Genomic DNA, 18372 nt, shown 5'->3' on the forward strand with positions numbered 1-18372 from the left:
TTAGTTTATTCAGACTTGTTACCTGTTTCCTGTGCTGGTGTAGAAAAGCCGTGGACTTGGACTCTGAAGTAGATTCACATTTCCTCTTTGAGCATGTTTATCATGTGGCAGCATCTACCTCACAGAGTTATGTAGAACACATCAGATAATAAGAGTTATGTATAGGCGCTGCATAAACTGTAAAGTGTTCTATACATGTAAGAAATTATTATTTACAGTGCCTGGTACATACTTGGGATGCAAGAAATATTTGCTAAGTGAGATTAATTATTCTTGGCAGCCCTTGGGATATGGAAATATGATTTTGAAACATATGCCAGGTACTTTGGGAAGAAAAAAAGATCATATATGGTATCTATTCCTACATTGATTACAACATAATTATGGAGATAACATATTTGTGAAAAGATTTAAAGAAGAACTCAACATTTATATAGGACAATAGTACAAGAGAAGTCACAAGGCAATAGATGGTTAAGGGCCAAGGAAGTGATGCAGTATGCATCCTGAGTTCAAGTATGGAGTGGATGAACAGTGTGGGCTGGAAGGGTCAAAGAAGGCTTCTAGGTAGAGGTGGGTCTTGAGCAAGATCTTGAAGGGTGTGGTTAGATGGAGAACAATTACTACTATTACTCCCACAAAGCACTGTTTTTCTACCCATAATTCCAGGAACCACGTTTTATTATTTTGCTTGTTTTTAAATTTATCTTTATTGTTGTAAGCATTACAGATTTCCCTCTTTTTCCCCTATTGATCCCCTCCACCCTGTCCCCACCCCTCTGGGAATCACATATTAAATTTAAGACATTGGCGGTCAGTACCAATGTTTTGTATGGTATTCTTTTGAATCCCCTTGCTAGTACTTTTTCCTTTTTATTTAAAAAATAATTTAAAACTTACAGAAAACTTGTAAGAACAGTACAAAGAAGGCTCCCCGCCCCCGAACCTCAGAGTAGGTTGCCCATATGATGCTTCAGCACCCATAAATTATCAAAATCAGGAAATGAACATTGATGCATTACTATTATGTAATCCACAGACTCCAAGTTTAGACAATTGTCCCAATAATGTTTTTTTTTTAAAAAAAGTTTATTGGTTTTAGAAAGAGGAAGGAAGAGTGAGAGATAGAAACATCAATGAGAGAGAAACATCAGCATCGATAGGCTGCCTCCTGTAGATTCCCCACCAGGTATCAACCCATAATCCAGGCATGCCCTGACCAGGAATTGACAATCTCTTGGTGCATGAGTTGACACTCAACCACTGAGCCACACTGGCTGGGCCCAATAATGTTCTTTATAGTGATACCTTTAATTATCACATCTTGTTAGTCTTTAATTAAAACAGTTTCATAGTCCTTGATTTTCATGACTTTGCTACTTTTAAAGATTGTAGGTGAGTTATTTTATAAAACATTCCTCGATTTGGGTTAGTTTTGATGTCTCCCTTGATTAGATTAAGCTTGTGCATTTTTATTTTTTTTTATTATTTTTTTTAAATATATTTTATTGATTTTTTACAGAGAGGAAGGGAGAGAGATAGAGAGCCAGAAACATCGATGAGAGAGAAACATCGATCAGCTGCCTCCTGCACATCCCCCACTGGGGAAGTGCCCGCAACCCAGGTACATGCCCTTGACCGGAATCGAACCTGGGACCCCTCAGTCCGCAGGCCGATGCTCTATCCACTGAGCCAAACCGGTTTCGGCAAGCTTGTGCATTTTTAGCAGAAATAGCTCAGAAGTGATGCTGGTTTTTTCTTGTTGCATATCATCAGGTGGTAACAATTTTTATTTCTCCTATTACTGATGTTATGTGTGTTTGCTCAGTGCTTCCACCGTAAACTTGTTCCTTTCCCCTTGTTAATTAATAGGAATTTTGTAAAGAGATACTTTGAGAGTATGTAAATAGCCCACCCCTCATCAAATTTTCACCAAGTAACCTATCATTCATAGATGTTTTGCTTTTTTAAAACAGTATATGCAGTTTTTAGCTTTAATTTGGACTGATAAATGTGTTTTTATTGATTTTTTAAAATATATTTTATTGATTTTTCACAGAGAGGAAGGGAGAGAGATAGAAAGTTAGAAACATCGATGAGAGAGAAACATCGATCAGCTGCCTCCTGCACATCTCCCACTGGGGATATGCCCGCAACCCAGGCACATGCCCTTGACCGGAATCGAACCTGGGACCCTTCAGTCCGCAGGCCGACGCTCTATCCACTGAGCCAAACCGGTCTTGGCGTTTTTATTGATTTTTAGAAAGAGAGGAAGGGATAAAGATAGATAGAAACATTGATGACAAAGAAGCATCCATTGGCTGCCTCTTGCATGCTCCCTACTGGGGATCAAGCCTACAACCCGAGCATGTGCCCTGACCGGGAAGTGAACAGGTGATCTCTTGATTAATAGGTCGACGCTCAACACTGAGCCACACTGGCCGGGCCATAGATGTTTCTTGATTGAGTGAATTATTACTATTATGGCTGCCAAATAGTGACTTTCTTCTAATTCCATCATCCTTTTGACATTCATTGTTGGCATTCCACTTTGACAAAAAGCTTTCTTCTCTCCCTATTTATTTATATCAGTTTAGATGTATGGATTCCTTTTTTATACAATAGGTTATAATCTGCTACTTACTATGATTTATTTTGATTCACAAATTGTCCCCATTTTGGTCCTGTGGGAACCCCTTCAAGCTGGCCTCTGTGTCTTTTTGACATGTCCTTCCTTATTACTTTCTGGCATACAAGATGTTCCAGGTTCATCTTATACCTTCCCTATCCTAGCCTTCAGATCAGCCATTTATCCAAGAAGCCTTGGTGTCTTTTAGTGGAAAATGGCCTTTCAGTGGAAAACAGAATTTAGAAACCAAGTCAGAGCTATTTGGTATGCTCATTGTTATTGGGGTGTCACTTATTCCAGGCTCTCTCAATGAACACAGCTTGAGAATATATGTATGTAGATACAAACCCACATATGCATACACACATGCACACCCACATCTATATTAACTTCTATATCTATTACAATTTATGAGTTCACATTGACACCTACATTTACAACACCAGAGAGTTTATTCTAACTTCTGCATTTCCCTATTTGTAACTCTCTTCTCCTACATTGAGAAACCTGGTTCCTAATATCTTTAATATATCTACTTATTTTATAAGTCACCCCTGTATTGCCCCCACTGCCCTCACCTCTCACCCTCCTTATTCTGCTTTAATTCTGACACCTTGCACCACCAACCTACATGTTCAACCCTCCTGATGTGGCTCATGCTCCAACATGAATCATTAGGCTACTCTTGTACACCCTGGGCACAGGTGCCTAGGTTGCTTAGCCCTGCCTAAGCAAATGGCTTTTAGACATCTATATATATATAAAACCCTAATATGCAAATAGACCAAACGGTGGAACAACCGAACTGGTCGCTATGATGTGTGCTGACCACCAAGGGGGGCACGCGCAGAACATGGTGGGTGTTGGCACCAGGTGGCAGAGCGTGGAACATGGCAGGTGTTAGCTGCAGCGGGATGGTGGAGCAGGTGAACGGGGGTGCCAGACCAAGGCAGGGCACCAGTTGCTATCATCGAGGAGAGCCTCTGGTGGTTACTGAGAATTCTTTACTCCCGCATGCTGCGGTCCCACCTGGCTCTCGCACCTGCTGCCGGCACTGGCCCCTCTAGCACCTGCTGCCGGCGCTGGAGTCACTGCTCGCACCCACTGCTGGTGCCTAGCGCAGGCCCCGATCGCACCTCAGGACTTCTCCACCTCCCCCTCCTACTGAGAGGCGATCGGGGCTGGCAGCCGCTGCTTGCACCGGCTGCCAGTGATGGCCCCACTTGCACCCGCAGCCAGCGCTGGAGCCTCCGCTCCCAGCTGCTACTGGTGCCGGCCCCCCTTGCACCCGCTGAAGGTGCCTGCCCCAATAGCTCCGTGCTATTGTGGGTCCGAGCGGGGCCGATGCCATCAGCGTGTGGGAGCAGCTGCAGGCCAGGCGGCAGTACAGAGGATGGGCTGAGACCCACCCCTGTGCCCACTGCAGCCTTGCGGCCCACAGTTCCTTTCAAAGTGCACAAATTTGTGCACTGGGTCCCCAGTAATTATTCATAAAGGAAGAAAAGGAAGTATGATGGAAAGTCAGATGCTTTTTATTTATTTATTTTTTAAATATATTTTATTGATTTTTTTTATAGAGAAGAAGGAAGAAGGATAGTTAGAACATTGATGAAAGAGAAACATCGATCAGCTGCCTCCTGCACACCCTCTACTGGGGATGTACCCACAACCAAGGTACATGCCCTTGACCGGAATCAAACTTGGGACCCTTCAGTCCCTAGGCTGACGCTATCCACTGAGCCAAACTGGTTAGGGCAAATCAGATGCTTTTTTTTTTTTTTAAATATATTTTATTGATTTTTTACAGAGAGGAAGGGAGAGAGAGGAAGGGAGAGAGATAGAGAGTTAGAAACATCGATGAGAGAGAAACATCGATCAGCCGCCTCCTGCACATCTCCTACTGGGGATGTGCCCGCAACCCAGGTACATGCCCTTGACCGGAATCGAACCTGGGACCTTTCAGTCCGCAGGCCAACGCTCTATCCACTGAGCCAAACCGGTTTTGGCCAGATGCTTTTTTTTTAAAAAAAGAATAGTTTATTTTTTTTAGAGAAAAATAAGGGAGAAGGAGAGAAATATCGATTGGCTGCCTCCTGCATGCCTCCCCACCGGGGATCAAGCCCAAAACCAGGGCATGTGCCCTTGACCTGGAATCATCCTGACGCACAGGACAATGCTGAACCAACTGTGCCATACCAGCTAGAGCCCAGATACTTTCTTAATGATAGTTATGAACCGTACTTTGGGATATGTAAGTTACGACATTTGTTACTTTGCATATTACATTTAAAAACTACACTGGGGATTAACCACAACAGGAAATATCAATGATTACATTAATAAATTAGAAGTCTGTTTATTCTAGCTATGGGACAGGCAACATGTACGAGGCAAAAGAGTAAAGCCTTTGGAATTAAACTTACATGATTTGCATTTTTGGTTATCCTGCGCTCTTGTGTGATGTTGTGCAAGTTTTCTTTTAACCTGTTTGAACTTCAGTTTCTTCATCTGTTAACTAGTAAATAACAAACAGACTTGGGTTGCAGTGAGGGCTAAATGAGTTAATATACATAAAATACTTGGCCCAAAGTATTATAGTTACTCAGGAAACTGAAACTATCAACTGAGCTTGGCTTCAAGATGTGTGAAATTTAAACAAACAAACAAACCAAAAGCAAATATCTTATCTACTGATTCCCGTGGAAGCAGGCCCCATAATAACCTATCCCCTCATTCCCAGCATTCACTTTGTATCACATTTCAAAAAGAAAATAGAGGTTGGGAGCTGTCACATAGAAACTCTTTTAAATTCCTGCCCCTTCCTTCCTTCCAACACAAAATCTTTGCAGTTCCTGCTCAATCTGTGCCTCTTTCCTTCCTGACCAATGACAGAGATGTTCCTTCCTAATTTAAAGTTAATCCCTATCTTTTGCCTCCATAGCGATCTCTGTTTTCTATATCATTCTTTCATTAATTCAACATTTAGTGAACACCCACTATGTGCCAGACCAGCCGTGGGCAAACTACGGCCTGCGGGCCAGATCCGGCCCGTTTGAAATGAATAAAACTAAAAAAAAAAAAAAGACCGTACCTTTTTATGTAATGATGTTTACTTTGAATTTATATTAGTTCACACAAACACTCCATCCATGCTTTTGTTCCGGCCCTCCGGTCCAGTTTAAGAACCCATTGTGGCCCTGGAGTCAAAAAGTTTGTCCACCCCTGTGCCAGACACTATTTTTGATTCTGGGGAAATGAAGGGAACAAGACAAAGTATCAACTCTCCAATGGATCTTACAAAATAGAGAGATTATATAGACAATCAGCCATTAGACAAATAAATAATTTCAGTTAATGAGTATTAATTTAGGTAGAATGGTAAGAGAAGGTTTCTCTTAAGAGGTGACATTTGAGCTGATATACAACTTATAAGAAGGAGTCAGTGATGCAAAAATCACATTTCAAAAAGAAAATGGAGGCTGCGGCAGATAAGCAGATGTAATGGTCCTATAGGCAAGAATTATCCTAGTATACTGAAAGACATTAGGAAAGCCAGTGTCACTGGCCGGTGTTGTTCAGTGGTTGAGCATCGACCTATGAACCAGAAGGTCACAGTTCGATTCCCAGTCAGGACACATGCCTGGGTTGCCAGGCTCAACCCCCAGTGTGGGGTGTGCAGGAGGCAGCCGATCAATGATTCTCTCTTATCATTGATGTTTCTTTCTCTCTTCCTCTCCCTTCCTCTCTGAAATCAATGTTTAAAAAAGCCAGTGTGAATAGAGCAAAGGACAGAAGTGGTAAATGAGATTGTAAACATAGAGGAAGAACAGAAATAATAAGTGAGTCTCATAGGAAATGGCAAGCAACTAAATTTTATCCAAAGTGCAAAGAAAAGCCACTGTTAGGCTTTCAAAGGGGGAATAATATGATCTGATTTCTGAATTACATATTCTAAATGTCACTTTGTGTCTCACATTCTCTTTTCCAGACAGTCTTAAAATCTGTGTCTTGAGAGATGAGAGCACTAAGCTAGATTTGTGATAGAATAACTTTTTATTTGACATCAAGTATTTTTTATAGTTACTCCCAGTTTACCTTGAAGTTTGAATAGCAAATTCTACCTAGAAGTATGTTTATAGTACAGGAGAACATTATCTTATGGGCATACAAACTTCTTAGTATGCTGTGCACACTTTGGTCTTTCAAGAGAAGACTCTATAAGAACATGTCTACTTCTTGACCTCAATTTAAAGCTACCAACTAAGGAGAGCAATTAATTGGCAGGACACTTAATTACTGGAGCTCCAAAGGTATAATTTCTTAGAGCGTGGGTCTAGGACAAAATTCTAAAGTAAATAATATTTCTCTTGTTACCTATCTCCTCTTTCAGTGTCTCTCCGCCCACGTTTAGCAGTCACCACCCAACCACTTCAATGGGCTTGAGACTTTAATGGGTTCATAGCACTCCCAATCTACTCAACCTAGAATCAACATTCCACACTTCTGACTTATCCTGATTCTAAATATAAAGGCAGATAATGAGGTTAATAAAATAATTTACCTTTGAATTTTTAGGAGTAAGGCTCAGATCTGCCCCTATGGGAAGTAGACAGCCATTACACTGACTAAAATATCTTTCAGAGGTAGGCCTCAAACATAGAAATGAGATATTTTTACTTTTCATGAGTTCTGACCTCTCATCAAAATAGGAAGAGAAGGGTCACCAAACCTGATGGGAGTGAAATCCTTGAGATAAAAATGGAAAGTAGAGGATGGCTGAAGATGGAAAAAAGCACTTACATACTCTAAGACAGCCTGAGTAAATGAAGCTAAAAATTATACTGTTTTCCTCGACTTTCATGGGGATCTCAAGGTCTTTTTAACTTTCTAATGTGTCAATTTCCTATAAATAGTAATAGCTTAGCTCTAGCTGGTTTGGCTCAGTGGATAGAGCGTCCTCCTGCAGACTGAAGAGTCCTGAGTTTGATTCTGGTCAAGAGCATGTACCTTGGTTACAGGTTTCTCTCCAGCCCAGGCCCTGGTCCAGGAGGCAACCAATCAATGTGTCTCTCTCACATCTATGTTTCTCTCTCCTCTTCCACTCTCTCTAAAAATCAATGAAAAAATATCCTTGGGTGAGGATTAAAAAAAAAATCACAAAAAAGTAGTAATAGCTTAATTTATCTGTTTTCTCTGCTGAATACTCTTTATAATAATTATGAATATTCAAATGGAGGGTGGAAAATTTCTAATTTATTTTTGATGGGAAAAAAATACTTCTGGTTTTGGAAGTCCTGGCTATACCTTGGGTTACTTGTAAGCTATAGCTCTCTAGATAGGTTATTTCTCTTTATATCTGAAAAGGCCAGATTAAAGTACTTCTGTGATCCCTTGCCAGTTCTCATATTTCATACATCTAATCTAACACTTTGGACATTTGCTATGTGGTCAGAATAATAATGGGCCAAGCATCAAAGAGGTATTTTTCCTGTGACATTACATTTTTTTGTTGTTTTCCTCTTACTATGCTGGTAGTTCCTTCTCAGACTCTTGTATGAATGCTTCTTCTTTTATAAGCTCCTCAAAACTTGGTTCTTGGGCCCTCTTCTTGCACTCACTCCCCACGTTCTCCCCCGTTCAAACTATTCTTTACACATTAACCAGAGTGATCTACTGCAAAACCACATGTGATTACATCTTCCTGTTTCATTTGTTCTACCATTATTTACCGAGTACCTATAATGTGCAATATATTCTTCTAGAAGATAGGAATCCAGTGCAATACAAAATAGACAAGGCAATGACTTCTTTTTACCCTTAGGAAGGTTCTATATGATCTTGGCCACTAACTCACTTTCCCTTAGGAGATAGGAATCCAGTGTTATACAAAATAGACAAGGCAATGACTTCTTTTTACTCTTAGGAAGGTTCTATATGATCCTGGCCACTAACTCACTTTCCCTTTGATCCAAGATTATTACAGTTTAGCCATATTGACCTGCTTTCTCAGAGCTTTTGAGCAAGTCTATTCCTGTACCAATTACTATACAATTTTCAAATGTAAACTTAAATTTCTCTTTTGAAAACTCTCTGACTAGACTAGGTCCCCCCTGTATTTCTCCTTCTAGAACTAGTCACGGCAAATTTAAAAAGTTGTGTGCTTGTTTCACATATTACTAGTTCTCTTGTAAGCTCAAAGAAAAATGGGAAATTTCTTGTTCATTACTCTATTCCAAGCATCTGGCCCATATTAGGAGCTCAGTGTGTTAGTCGAATGAAGGAATGGCTCACTATGCAGTGTTATCATAGTTCTGCAGTCTGGTGACCTGTAAGATTCAGAGACCTCTTTTTAAAGGGAAAAATTAACAGGTCACACTTTAGAATTTGGCCTTTTTTTTTTTTGTCTAGTTAGAAAGTTCTAATTATTGGCTGAATTTGAAGATTTCTCACTTACGGAATCATTGCTTTGGAGAGTTAAAAGAAAGAATAACGTCAAAATTGACGTCACTTCAGGTATTTATTCAACAACAAACATTACTGACTGAAAATTAACTGGGATATTTCAACATTTTTCAATTAATTTACCTCACCTGCTGCCCTAGTTCAGGTTTTCATTTCCTGCCTGAATCATTGCACTTCTCCTTCCCAACTTATTGTCATTGTTTTAAAAATACATTATTTGTTTTGTGTTTTTTCCCCAATTAGAATGCAAGTTCCATGAAGGAAAGGATTTTTGTTTTGTTCATGATTTTATTCCGTGTTTGTGGAGCTCAGGGAGCCTAAACAAACCTAAAGACACCAGCCATCACTACAGTTCTTTCTCCACCCATTCACATATTTACTCCTTTTATGTGCCAGTATATTGTATCTTGCTAACATATCAGTTGTTTTTAATTTTTCAAGACTGTCTGTTTCTGTCACATGTTAGATAATTGGCCACTGAAGGCCATTACAAGCAGAAAATAACCTGAGGGCAGCAGCCTCCACCCGCTGTAGCTGCTCTATAAATGGTGGCTGACCTTAACGCTAACTGTGGGCTCTAGTCAGTCGGGAAGCTAAAAAATGTTTTCGCACAGAAGCGTGAGCACATCCTCACCGGTCTCCTAACCCCTAGAGTGCCGGGAGCGCTATCAAAGCTTCGACATGGCGTCCAGTTCTAAGTCTGCTTTTATTAGGGATGATGATATTGCTAAATATGTCAATGTAGTGAAGGGTTCCTTAAGTTTTTGAATATGTAACTTCATTTACTTGCGATTCATAATTTTTTTCCCTAAATTGCTGTAAAATCAGCAAAAATGCCTTGGCAATTTTAGCATAGTTCCTAGGATATTGGTTGGCACTCAAAGGGTTAAGCACCTTTTTGGGCTTTGAGGGTGAAGACCAGCAAAAGGTGGCCAGCGATAAGGTGGGGCAGTGCCAGGGCTATCTTAGGCCTCCAGCCCCGCTCAGCCGCGGCTCCACAGGCGAGCAACTGCCATCCGGCGGCGAAGAAAAGTACTTCCGGCGCTCCACGTGCTGAATCACGGCGGAGGCTCCGCCCCGAACCTGAGGGGCAGGGCGCGCATCTCGGTTTCCTCATCAGGGGAATATTTTTCTGAGTCACCGCCTCACACCAACTCTCCGCATACGTCATAAACGCGGCCGGGCTGCCCGGACGCCCTCCTCCCGTCGTCCTCCGCGCCACTCCCTCCGCCTCTTTCTTCCTCGCCCCGCCCACCCTGAGTTTCGAAGAGCCCTCTCCGGGTCAGCGAATCTGCCTAGGTCTCTTCGGTTCCTTTTATTCCCTGTTTCCATTGGCTGCTTACGTGCGCGTGACTGCCGCCTTGCCTCTTTATTGGGTAGGACCAGTAGCGTCATCGGCGGCGGGAGGGCGGGGCGGGGCGGGGCGCTGAGGAGAGTCGGCGTGCGGGAGACCGCGTTGGGGGAGGGGCGCAGGCCTGGCCTCCTTGGCGGCTGCGGCAGCACCAGCGCCGGCCGCCACCGCCTCAGGAACGCGGAGGAGGAAAAGCAGCTGGAGGAGTAGGAGGGGGAGGCGGGCCCTGAGGAATGGGATGCCCTTCGCTGCGGCTCGGTGGTGAATGCTGAGGAGAGTCACGGTCGCTGCAGTCAGTGCCACCGGGAGGAAGTTGTGGTGTGCGGCCGGGCGGGAGCTCGCGGCGCGGTGGAGAATCGACGCGCGGGATCGGTGCGAAGACTCGGCTGTGGGCAGACCCTTTCCTACCACGACCATGCCTGGAAGGAACAAGGCGAAGTCGACCTGCAGCTGCCCCGACCTGCAGCCCGGGTGCCAGGATGCTGGCGAGAGCGGCCGGGTTGCCCGTCTAGGAGTAGATGAATCTGAGGAGGAGGGACGGAGGGGGCCTATCAATAATGCCGGAGACCCTGAGATCGTCAAGTCTCCTAGCGACCCCAAGCAATACCGGTGAGGGAGGGGTGTGGACCGGGGAGGAGAGCCGGGGGCCGGCCCCTCTCGTTCTGCCGCGGTCACTTCTTGTGCCTGGGTCGCCTGAAGGAGCCGGAGGGTCGCCCTGCCCACCCCCGAATGCCTCCTCGGGTGGAGGTGGCGGGGGCAATTAGGGGCTTCAGTGTGGTGGCAGCTGGACAGGTGGGAACTCTTGGGTTCTACTAGGAACCAGAATGTCAGAACGGGCATAGTGGTTCGAGTAATTTTGACGTTAAGCAAGAATGGAGTTTTCTCTAAGGAAAAATAGGCTGGATGCGAAGAGAGTCTTGGTATTATGTTATGAGGAAAGGTTGAAGAGTTGGGGTTTTTAATTTTGGAGAGGATACTTAAGGGCTATATTACCTACTCACACATATTTGAGGTGTCCTTAGTTGGAATAGGGATACAACTAATAGGTGGAAGTTACTAGAGCAGTGGTTCTCAACCTTCTGGCCCTTTAAATACAGTTCCTCATGTTGTGACCCAACCATAAAATTATTTTCGTTGCTACTTCATAACTAATGTTGCTACTGTTATGAATTGTAATGTAAATATCTGATATGCAGGATGGTCTTAGGCGACCCCTGTGAAAGGGTCATTGGACCGCCAAAGGGGTCGGGACCCACAGGTTGAGAACCGCTGTACTAGAGGATGGTATGGCTTGAGTGAAAGAACTTAGGCATCATAGTTGGCCCGTGATGAAGTGGCATGTTTCCATGGGTTTCTCATTACTGGCATGATTGGGTGACCTCTTCCAAGAATATATCAGTCTCAGTTGTGTGAGTCTTAGACTTGTAAGGTGTTTCCTAGCTCTGAAATTCTCTACTTTTGCTTTATACTGAAACCTTCTAAACATCTCTTAGCTGGTGGCCGAATTCCCACCTGAATATTTCCCTCACAGGTAGCTTACTTCATAGAATGTCCTGTATTTTAAAGAGATTGTATACAGCTTCATTTTACAGGTTGAAGAAATTGAGACCCAGAGAGTTTGCTTCTTGCTCAGAATTACACAGCTAAATAATAACATAGTTGATTGGAAAACCCTGCCACCAAACCCAGTGTACCATTGACTGACTTTTATGGAATTCTTACTCTTGTTGAGTTGAAAGCTGAAGGATTTTTAGTTCCAGTTTGTTTGTAGAGCAGGAAAGAACCTTCGAGATAATTTTTTACACTCCCCACCCATCCCCATTTGACAGATGATTGAAACAAATCTAGAAAAAGGAGATTTAACCTCAAGTTTAAGACCGGTCTGTTTTGTCTTTTCACTCCATGTCTTTGTACTATTTTTTCCCCCCAGGTTGCAGGTTAAAGAGATCTTTATGGAGGGGCTAAATTTTCCTTTTTTCATTAAAGATGTGGTTGTATTAGTAATATGTAAATGAACAAGTTGAAACCTTGATAAAAGGTATTTAGTTTTTGTCTTCCAAATTAAATGTTCAATAACAGCTTCAGTTTTTGTCTGCCTATATAAAGATACATAATAACAGCTAATATTTATAGAATACACACTATGTATCAGGTACTGTTCTTTTTTTAAAATTTTTATCCTCACTTAATATGTTTCTCTATTGATTTTTGGAGAGAAAGGAAGGTGGGAAGGAGAGAGAAACATTGATATGCACCCTGACCAGGGATCGAACCCCCAACCTAGGTATATGCCCTGACTGCAGTCCAAGGCACAACTGGACGATGCTCCAACCAACTTGTCGGGGGCTCGTGCAGGAGGCAACCAATTGATGTGTTTCTCTCACATCGATGTTTCTCTCTCTTTCCCTCTCTCTTCCACTCTCCCTAAAAATTAATGGAAAAATATCCTCGGGTGAGGATTAACAAATAACAACAGCAACAACAACAACAAAACACAAAAAAAGAAGTATTTGTCAAATGAATATGCCGGAAGTGAGGTCATTAAATGAAAGAATACATCTAGGGCAATTAGAACAGTAGCTGAGCCCTGCTGGGTGGCTAAGTTATTTACAATCTTGTCTGCCCCGTAGCAACTTTTTTCAAGCTATTTCATTTTTGTAAGTTCTATTTGTGTTTCCCCTCTGTTGTGCTGAATTTTTTGTAGGGAGGCACTGACTCTTTGAGTCTTTGAATGCGTCTGTTAATAAATCAACTATATATACTAAAACCTCTCCACTTGTACACTAGAACCTATCTCCTCTTTACTGACCCCATATATCAATTATTTCATTCTGTGTTGCATCATCAGTTTCCTTCTCTTATTGGATCTTTACCACAAGCATACAGATATGCTGTAATTGTTTTTATCTTCTGTGGAAAAACATTTCTTTACTTCACATCCCCTTTGCGCTATCCCCTTCCAGCTACTCAACTTTTCTTGGTTTCCTTTATAGCAAAGCTTATTAAAAGAGTTGTCTGGGCCTACCCAGTTTGGCTCAGTGGATAGAGCGTCGGCCTGTGGACCAAAGAGTCTTGGGTTCGATTCTGGTCAAGGGCATGTACCTTGGTTGCAGGCTTCTCTCTAGCCAGGGCCCTTGTTGTGGTGCATGCAGGAGGCAACCAATTGATGTGTTTCTCTCACATTGATGTTTCTCTCTCTTCCCCTCTCTCTTCCACTCCCCCTAAAAATTAATGGAAAAATATCTTTGGGTGAGGATTAACACACACACACACACACACACACACACACACACACACACAAAGGATAGAGTTATCATCCTCTATTGTTTCTTGAACTCAGTGGGCTTTTGCCACTGTTGCTGTACCAAAATTGCTATTTTCAAGACCACCAATGACCTTTACAATTGGTTGGTTCTCAAGTTCTTATCTTCATAGACCTTTCAGTATCATATGACACAGTTTCCATCTTGAGTGCTTTTTTCAGTTGGCTTCCAGGTCACCACTGTACTTAGTTCTCTTTCTGCCTTATTTGCAGGATCCTCCTTATCCTCTTGACTTCTACATTTTGGAATGCCTAGAGCTCATTCCCCAGACATCTTTTCCCTGCTTCCTTTGCTCCCTAGGTTACCTCATTACTCGGGTTTCCCACCCCTATATTCTTACTATTTTATTTTTCTTCATAGCACTTACTGTCATTAGATACAGTATATATTTATTTGTTCATGAGAGCCAGGACTTTGTTTTGTTCACTGGTGTACCTCAGTGCCTAGAATAGTACCTGTCTTGTAATCTTGCTTCCATTTCTGATGCCTTCATCCTTTTCTCCTCTGGCCCAATTATTATATTACTAGAGGCCTAGTGCATGAAATTTATGCTGGGGGAAGGGGTCCCTCAGTCCGGTCTTGAGGGATGTCCGACTGCTGGCTTAGGCCTGGTAGTTGGACATTCCTCTCATAGTCCGGGGCCCGCCTGCTCGCTGCTCAGCTTGCTGCTCCTTAGCGCTGCCACGGAGTGGGGAGAGGCTCCCGCCATTGCCACTGCTCTCACCAGCCATGAGTCCGGCTTCTGGCTGAGCAGTGCTCCCCCTGTTGGAGCACACTGACCACCAGGGGGTAACTCCTATGTTGAGCGTCTGCCCCTGGTGGTCAGTGTGCATCATAGTGATCAGTCATTCTGGTCATTCTGCTATAATGGTCGCTTAGTCTTTTATTATATAGATATTTTTCAGTTTGTATTTAAAAAATATATATATTTTTTTGTTGATTTCAGGAAGGGAGAGGGAGAGATAGAAACATCAATGACGAGAGAGAATCATTGATGCATTGATCTACTGCCTCTCGCATACCCCTTACTGGGGATCGAGCCCACAATCACTTTTGCTCAGGAATCAAATCTTGACCTCCTGGTTCATAGGTCGATGCTCAACCACCGAGCCACACTGGCCAGGCTGTTTTGTGTGTGTGTGTGTGTTTTAAAAAATAATTTTATTTCTTGCTTTTATTTTAGAGGTAAAGTTTTTTAAAGAAACAAAACCATACAGATATACTTGAAGCTCTTTGTGCACTGCCTCCTCCCATGTCATTCTCTACCATCATTTTCCAGGGTTAACCATTAGCTGAATTTGGCATCTATACAGTTTCTATGTATATTTTTATTAAATATACATTCATCTGTAAATAGTATTACTGTTTTAAGACTTTATAGAAATAGAAGTTATATCACATCAAATGTCTTGTAACCTGCTTTTTTGTTTTGTTTAGCATTGCTTTCGATATTTGCCCATGCTGATAAATATAACACTAGTTATTTGTGTTAAAAGCTATTTAGTAGCTTGTTGTATGAATACATTATAATTTATCTGTTTTCCATTATTGGTCACTTACATTATTCCCATTTTCTTTCTTTTTGTTTGTTAATCCTCACCTGAGAAACATTGATGTGAGAGAGAGCCATCGATTGGTTGTGTTCTGCATGCCCTGACCAGGGCTAGGGAGCAAGCCTTCAACTGAGGTTATGTACCCTTGACTGGAATTGAACCCAGGACCCTTCAGTGTGGGCCGATGCTCTATCCACTGAGCCAAACCACTAGTGCTCCCAGTTTTCTATTATATATTTCTTTATGTATTTTTTCTTTCATTGTTGGGCATTTAAGTTGTTTCCAATGCTACAACAATCATTTTTATACATGATTCCTTGTGCATATTTGAGAATTTATATCTATACTAGGGACCCAGTGCATGAATTCGTGCACCTTGAAAAGAACTGTGGGCCGCGAGGCTGCAATGGGCACAGGGGCAGGTCTCAGCCCATCCTCCGTGCCCCCACCTGGCCCCTCCTGCCACGGCCCCTACCCCCGTCCCCTATCTGCCAGCAGCCCCACTCTCGCTGCCGCCGCTCCCATGCGCTGATGGTGCCAGCCCTGCTCGCACCTGCTGATGGTGTGGACGATTAGGGCTGGTCCCAGCAGCGGGTGTGAGTGGTGGCTGCTGCCCCGATCGCCCCTCATGAGCAGGGGAAGGTGGAGAAGACTAGAGGGGCAATTGGGGCCGGCATCAGGCGCCGGCAGCGGGTGCAAGTGCTGGGCGGGACCGTGGTGTGTGGGAGCCAAGAATTTTCAGTAACCACCAGGGGCTTGCCCGGATGACAGCGACCGGCACCCCGCCTTGGTCTGGCACCCCTGCTCACCTGCTGATGCCTGCCATGTTCCGTGCTCTGTCGCCTGCTGCTGATGCCCGCCATGCTCCCTGGTGGTTAGCGCACCAGTGAATTGGTTGTTCCTCTGTTTGGTCTATTTGCATATCAGGGTTTTATATATATAGATGTATTATTGACATAAATAATCTAAACCTATAAAACATTTTTATGAGCTTATTTGAACCAAACTGATGACAATTGTTGGGAAGCAAAATCTCAACAAATTGAGGAAAACTCCAGAGAATGGCAGTTTTGCAGCTTATTTTATACTTTAGAATAAAAGGATAAGACAGATGTTTATGTGAAATCTATTTTTGGTAGATTAGGGGATGGGAGAAAGCAAAACAGGAAAATATCTGGGATTGGACAAAAAGTAAAATGGAGAGACACTTTTACATTGGTGGACACAAGATAGTTAACATTTACAGCATAGAGAGATGGTATTTGAGGAACAAGATAACATTGAGGAGTTCTGTAGTCTCTGCTCTGCTTGTGGTAGGTGTGCCTTGAGAGGACTGGAAAAGATTACTCTGACATTTAAAAAGTATGTGTTACCTTAGATGCAAAAAGACAACATACAGCCTCTCTTAAGGTAAAAATTGATCCTTGTCAAGGAAGCTACATGCGTAGGGTGTGACTACCCACTTTTAGTTAGGAATTTTTATGTTCAGACCATCCTATGTGGTTACTTTTGGTCTCTTAAGTTTGTAAAGATTCACCATGTAGGCCTCCCCTCAGCTTGTCTGGTTTAGTATGTGGTACCTTTTTCATCCACAGTATCTATATATATAAAAGCCTAAGAGGTTGTTCTGACAGAATGACCGGTTGACCAGTCGCTATGACGTGCACTGACCACCAGGGGGCAGATGCTCAGTGGAGGAGCTGCCCCCTGGTGGTCAGTGCACTTCCACAGCCAGCCTCCCGTGGCCCCTCCCCCCAGCTGGCCAACCTCCCATGCCACTCCTCCCGTCTGGCCGAGACACCTCTCCCCCCCCTCCCCAATGGCCTCGATTAAAGGCTGGCCGGCTGGCCAACCTCCACGGTCCCTCCCCTTGCCAACTGGCCCCCCCATATTAGGGGGCTGGCCGGCCAACCTTCCAGGGGCCCTCCCCCTGGCTGGCTGGCCCCCTGATAGACCTCGGTCACTGGCCAGGCCGAGGGACCCCACCAGTGCATGAATTCATGCATCGGGCCTCTAGTATGCCTATAAGTGAAACGATTTATTTTAAACCCTACTAGATACTGCCATAATCTACACTAATAAAAGAGAAAAATGGTAATTGGCGTACGACAATACCCTTTTCATTGGCTAATCAGGGCTATATGCAAATTAACTGCCAACTAAGATTGGCAGTTAACTGCCAACCAGATGGCGGTTAATTTGCATATGTAGGGACAATGCAGGGAGGCGAAAGGGAAAGCAGGAAGAAGCCCCCTGCCACTAACAGTGATCGGAAACCCAGGGGGGAGCTAAGAGCTGGGGGGCAGGGCAAAGGCGGCCCTGGGGCCGCCTTTGCCCTGCCCCCCAGCCATGATCGGAGAATCAGGTGCCTTTTCCGCCCTGGCCAGTGATAGCAGGAAGTAGGGGTGGAGCCAGCGATGGGAGCTGGGCACTGTCGAAGCTGGCAGTCCCAGGAACTAGGGGCCCCTTGCCTGGGCCTAAAGCGAAGCCCACGATCGCGGGGCCACTGCAGCTGTGGGTCCCCGCTGCCCGGGCCGGACGCCTCAGCCAGAGGCGTCAGGCCTGGGCAAGGGGCCGATCCTGCGATTGGAGGGTGATGGGGGTCAATGCCTGAGGGCTCCCAGTATGTGAGAGGGGGCAGGCTGGGCTGAGGGACACTACCCCCCCCCCACACACACACCCAGTGCACGAATTTCGTGCACCGGGCCCCTAGTAGTCTTTATAATTAGTCATACTAGTTTATATTTATACAAATAGAGCATGAGAGCTCCTGCTTCTATACATTCCTCCTGACTCTTAATGCTAGATTTAAAAAAAAAAAAATTATTGAGAATCTGATCTGTGGGAAATATTTTTCTCTTTTAAAAATATTTTATTTGTATTTCCCTAATTATTAGCATTATTTCATGTTTCCTGAACATTTGGATTTATCCTTTTATCAGTGGCCTATTTTTTATTGGGTTGTGTCTTTTCCTTTTTTAAGTTGACTTGTAAGAATTCATTACATATTTTAAATACTAATTCTTTGTTGGTTATACAAATTGCAAATATATT

The 18372-nt window shown here is 43.5% G+C and overlaps 1 protein-coding gene across 2 annotated transcripts in view; it reads left to right on the forward strand.

Annotated features, from left to right (window-relative positions):
* The first annotated feature begins 10537 nt into the window (after window positions 1-10537).
* Window positions 10538-18372, forward strand: part of NRDC (nardilysin convertase) — an 85413-nt gene continuing 77578 nt past the window's right edge. For both annotated transcript variants that reach the window (XR_009451987.1, XM_059689621.1), the window contains exon 1: window positions 10538-11051. Coding sequence is in view for 1 of the 2 variants with exons in the window: in XM_059689621.1 (XP_059545604.1) it covers window positions 10708-11051 (344 nt within the window). In the remaining variant the exon portion in view is untranslated. The remainder of the gene's footprint in view (window positions 11052-18372) is intronic.

The sequence above is a fragment of the Myotis daubentonii genome, chromosome 3 (assembly GCF_963259705.1).
Source record: "Myotis daubentonii chromosome 3, mMyoDau2.1, whole genome shotgun sequence".
In the NCBI taxonomy this organism is placed as follows: domain Eukaryota; kingdom Metazoa; phylum Chordata; class Mammalia; order Chiroptera; family Vespertilionidae; genus Myotis; species Myotis daubentonii.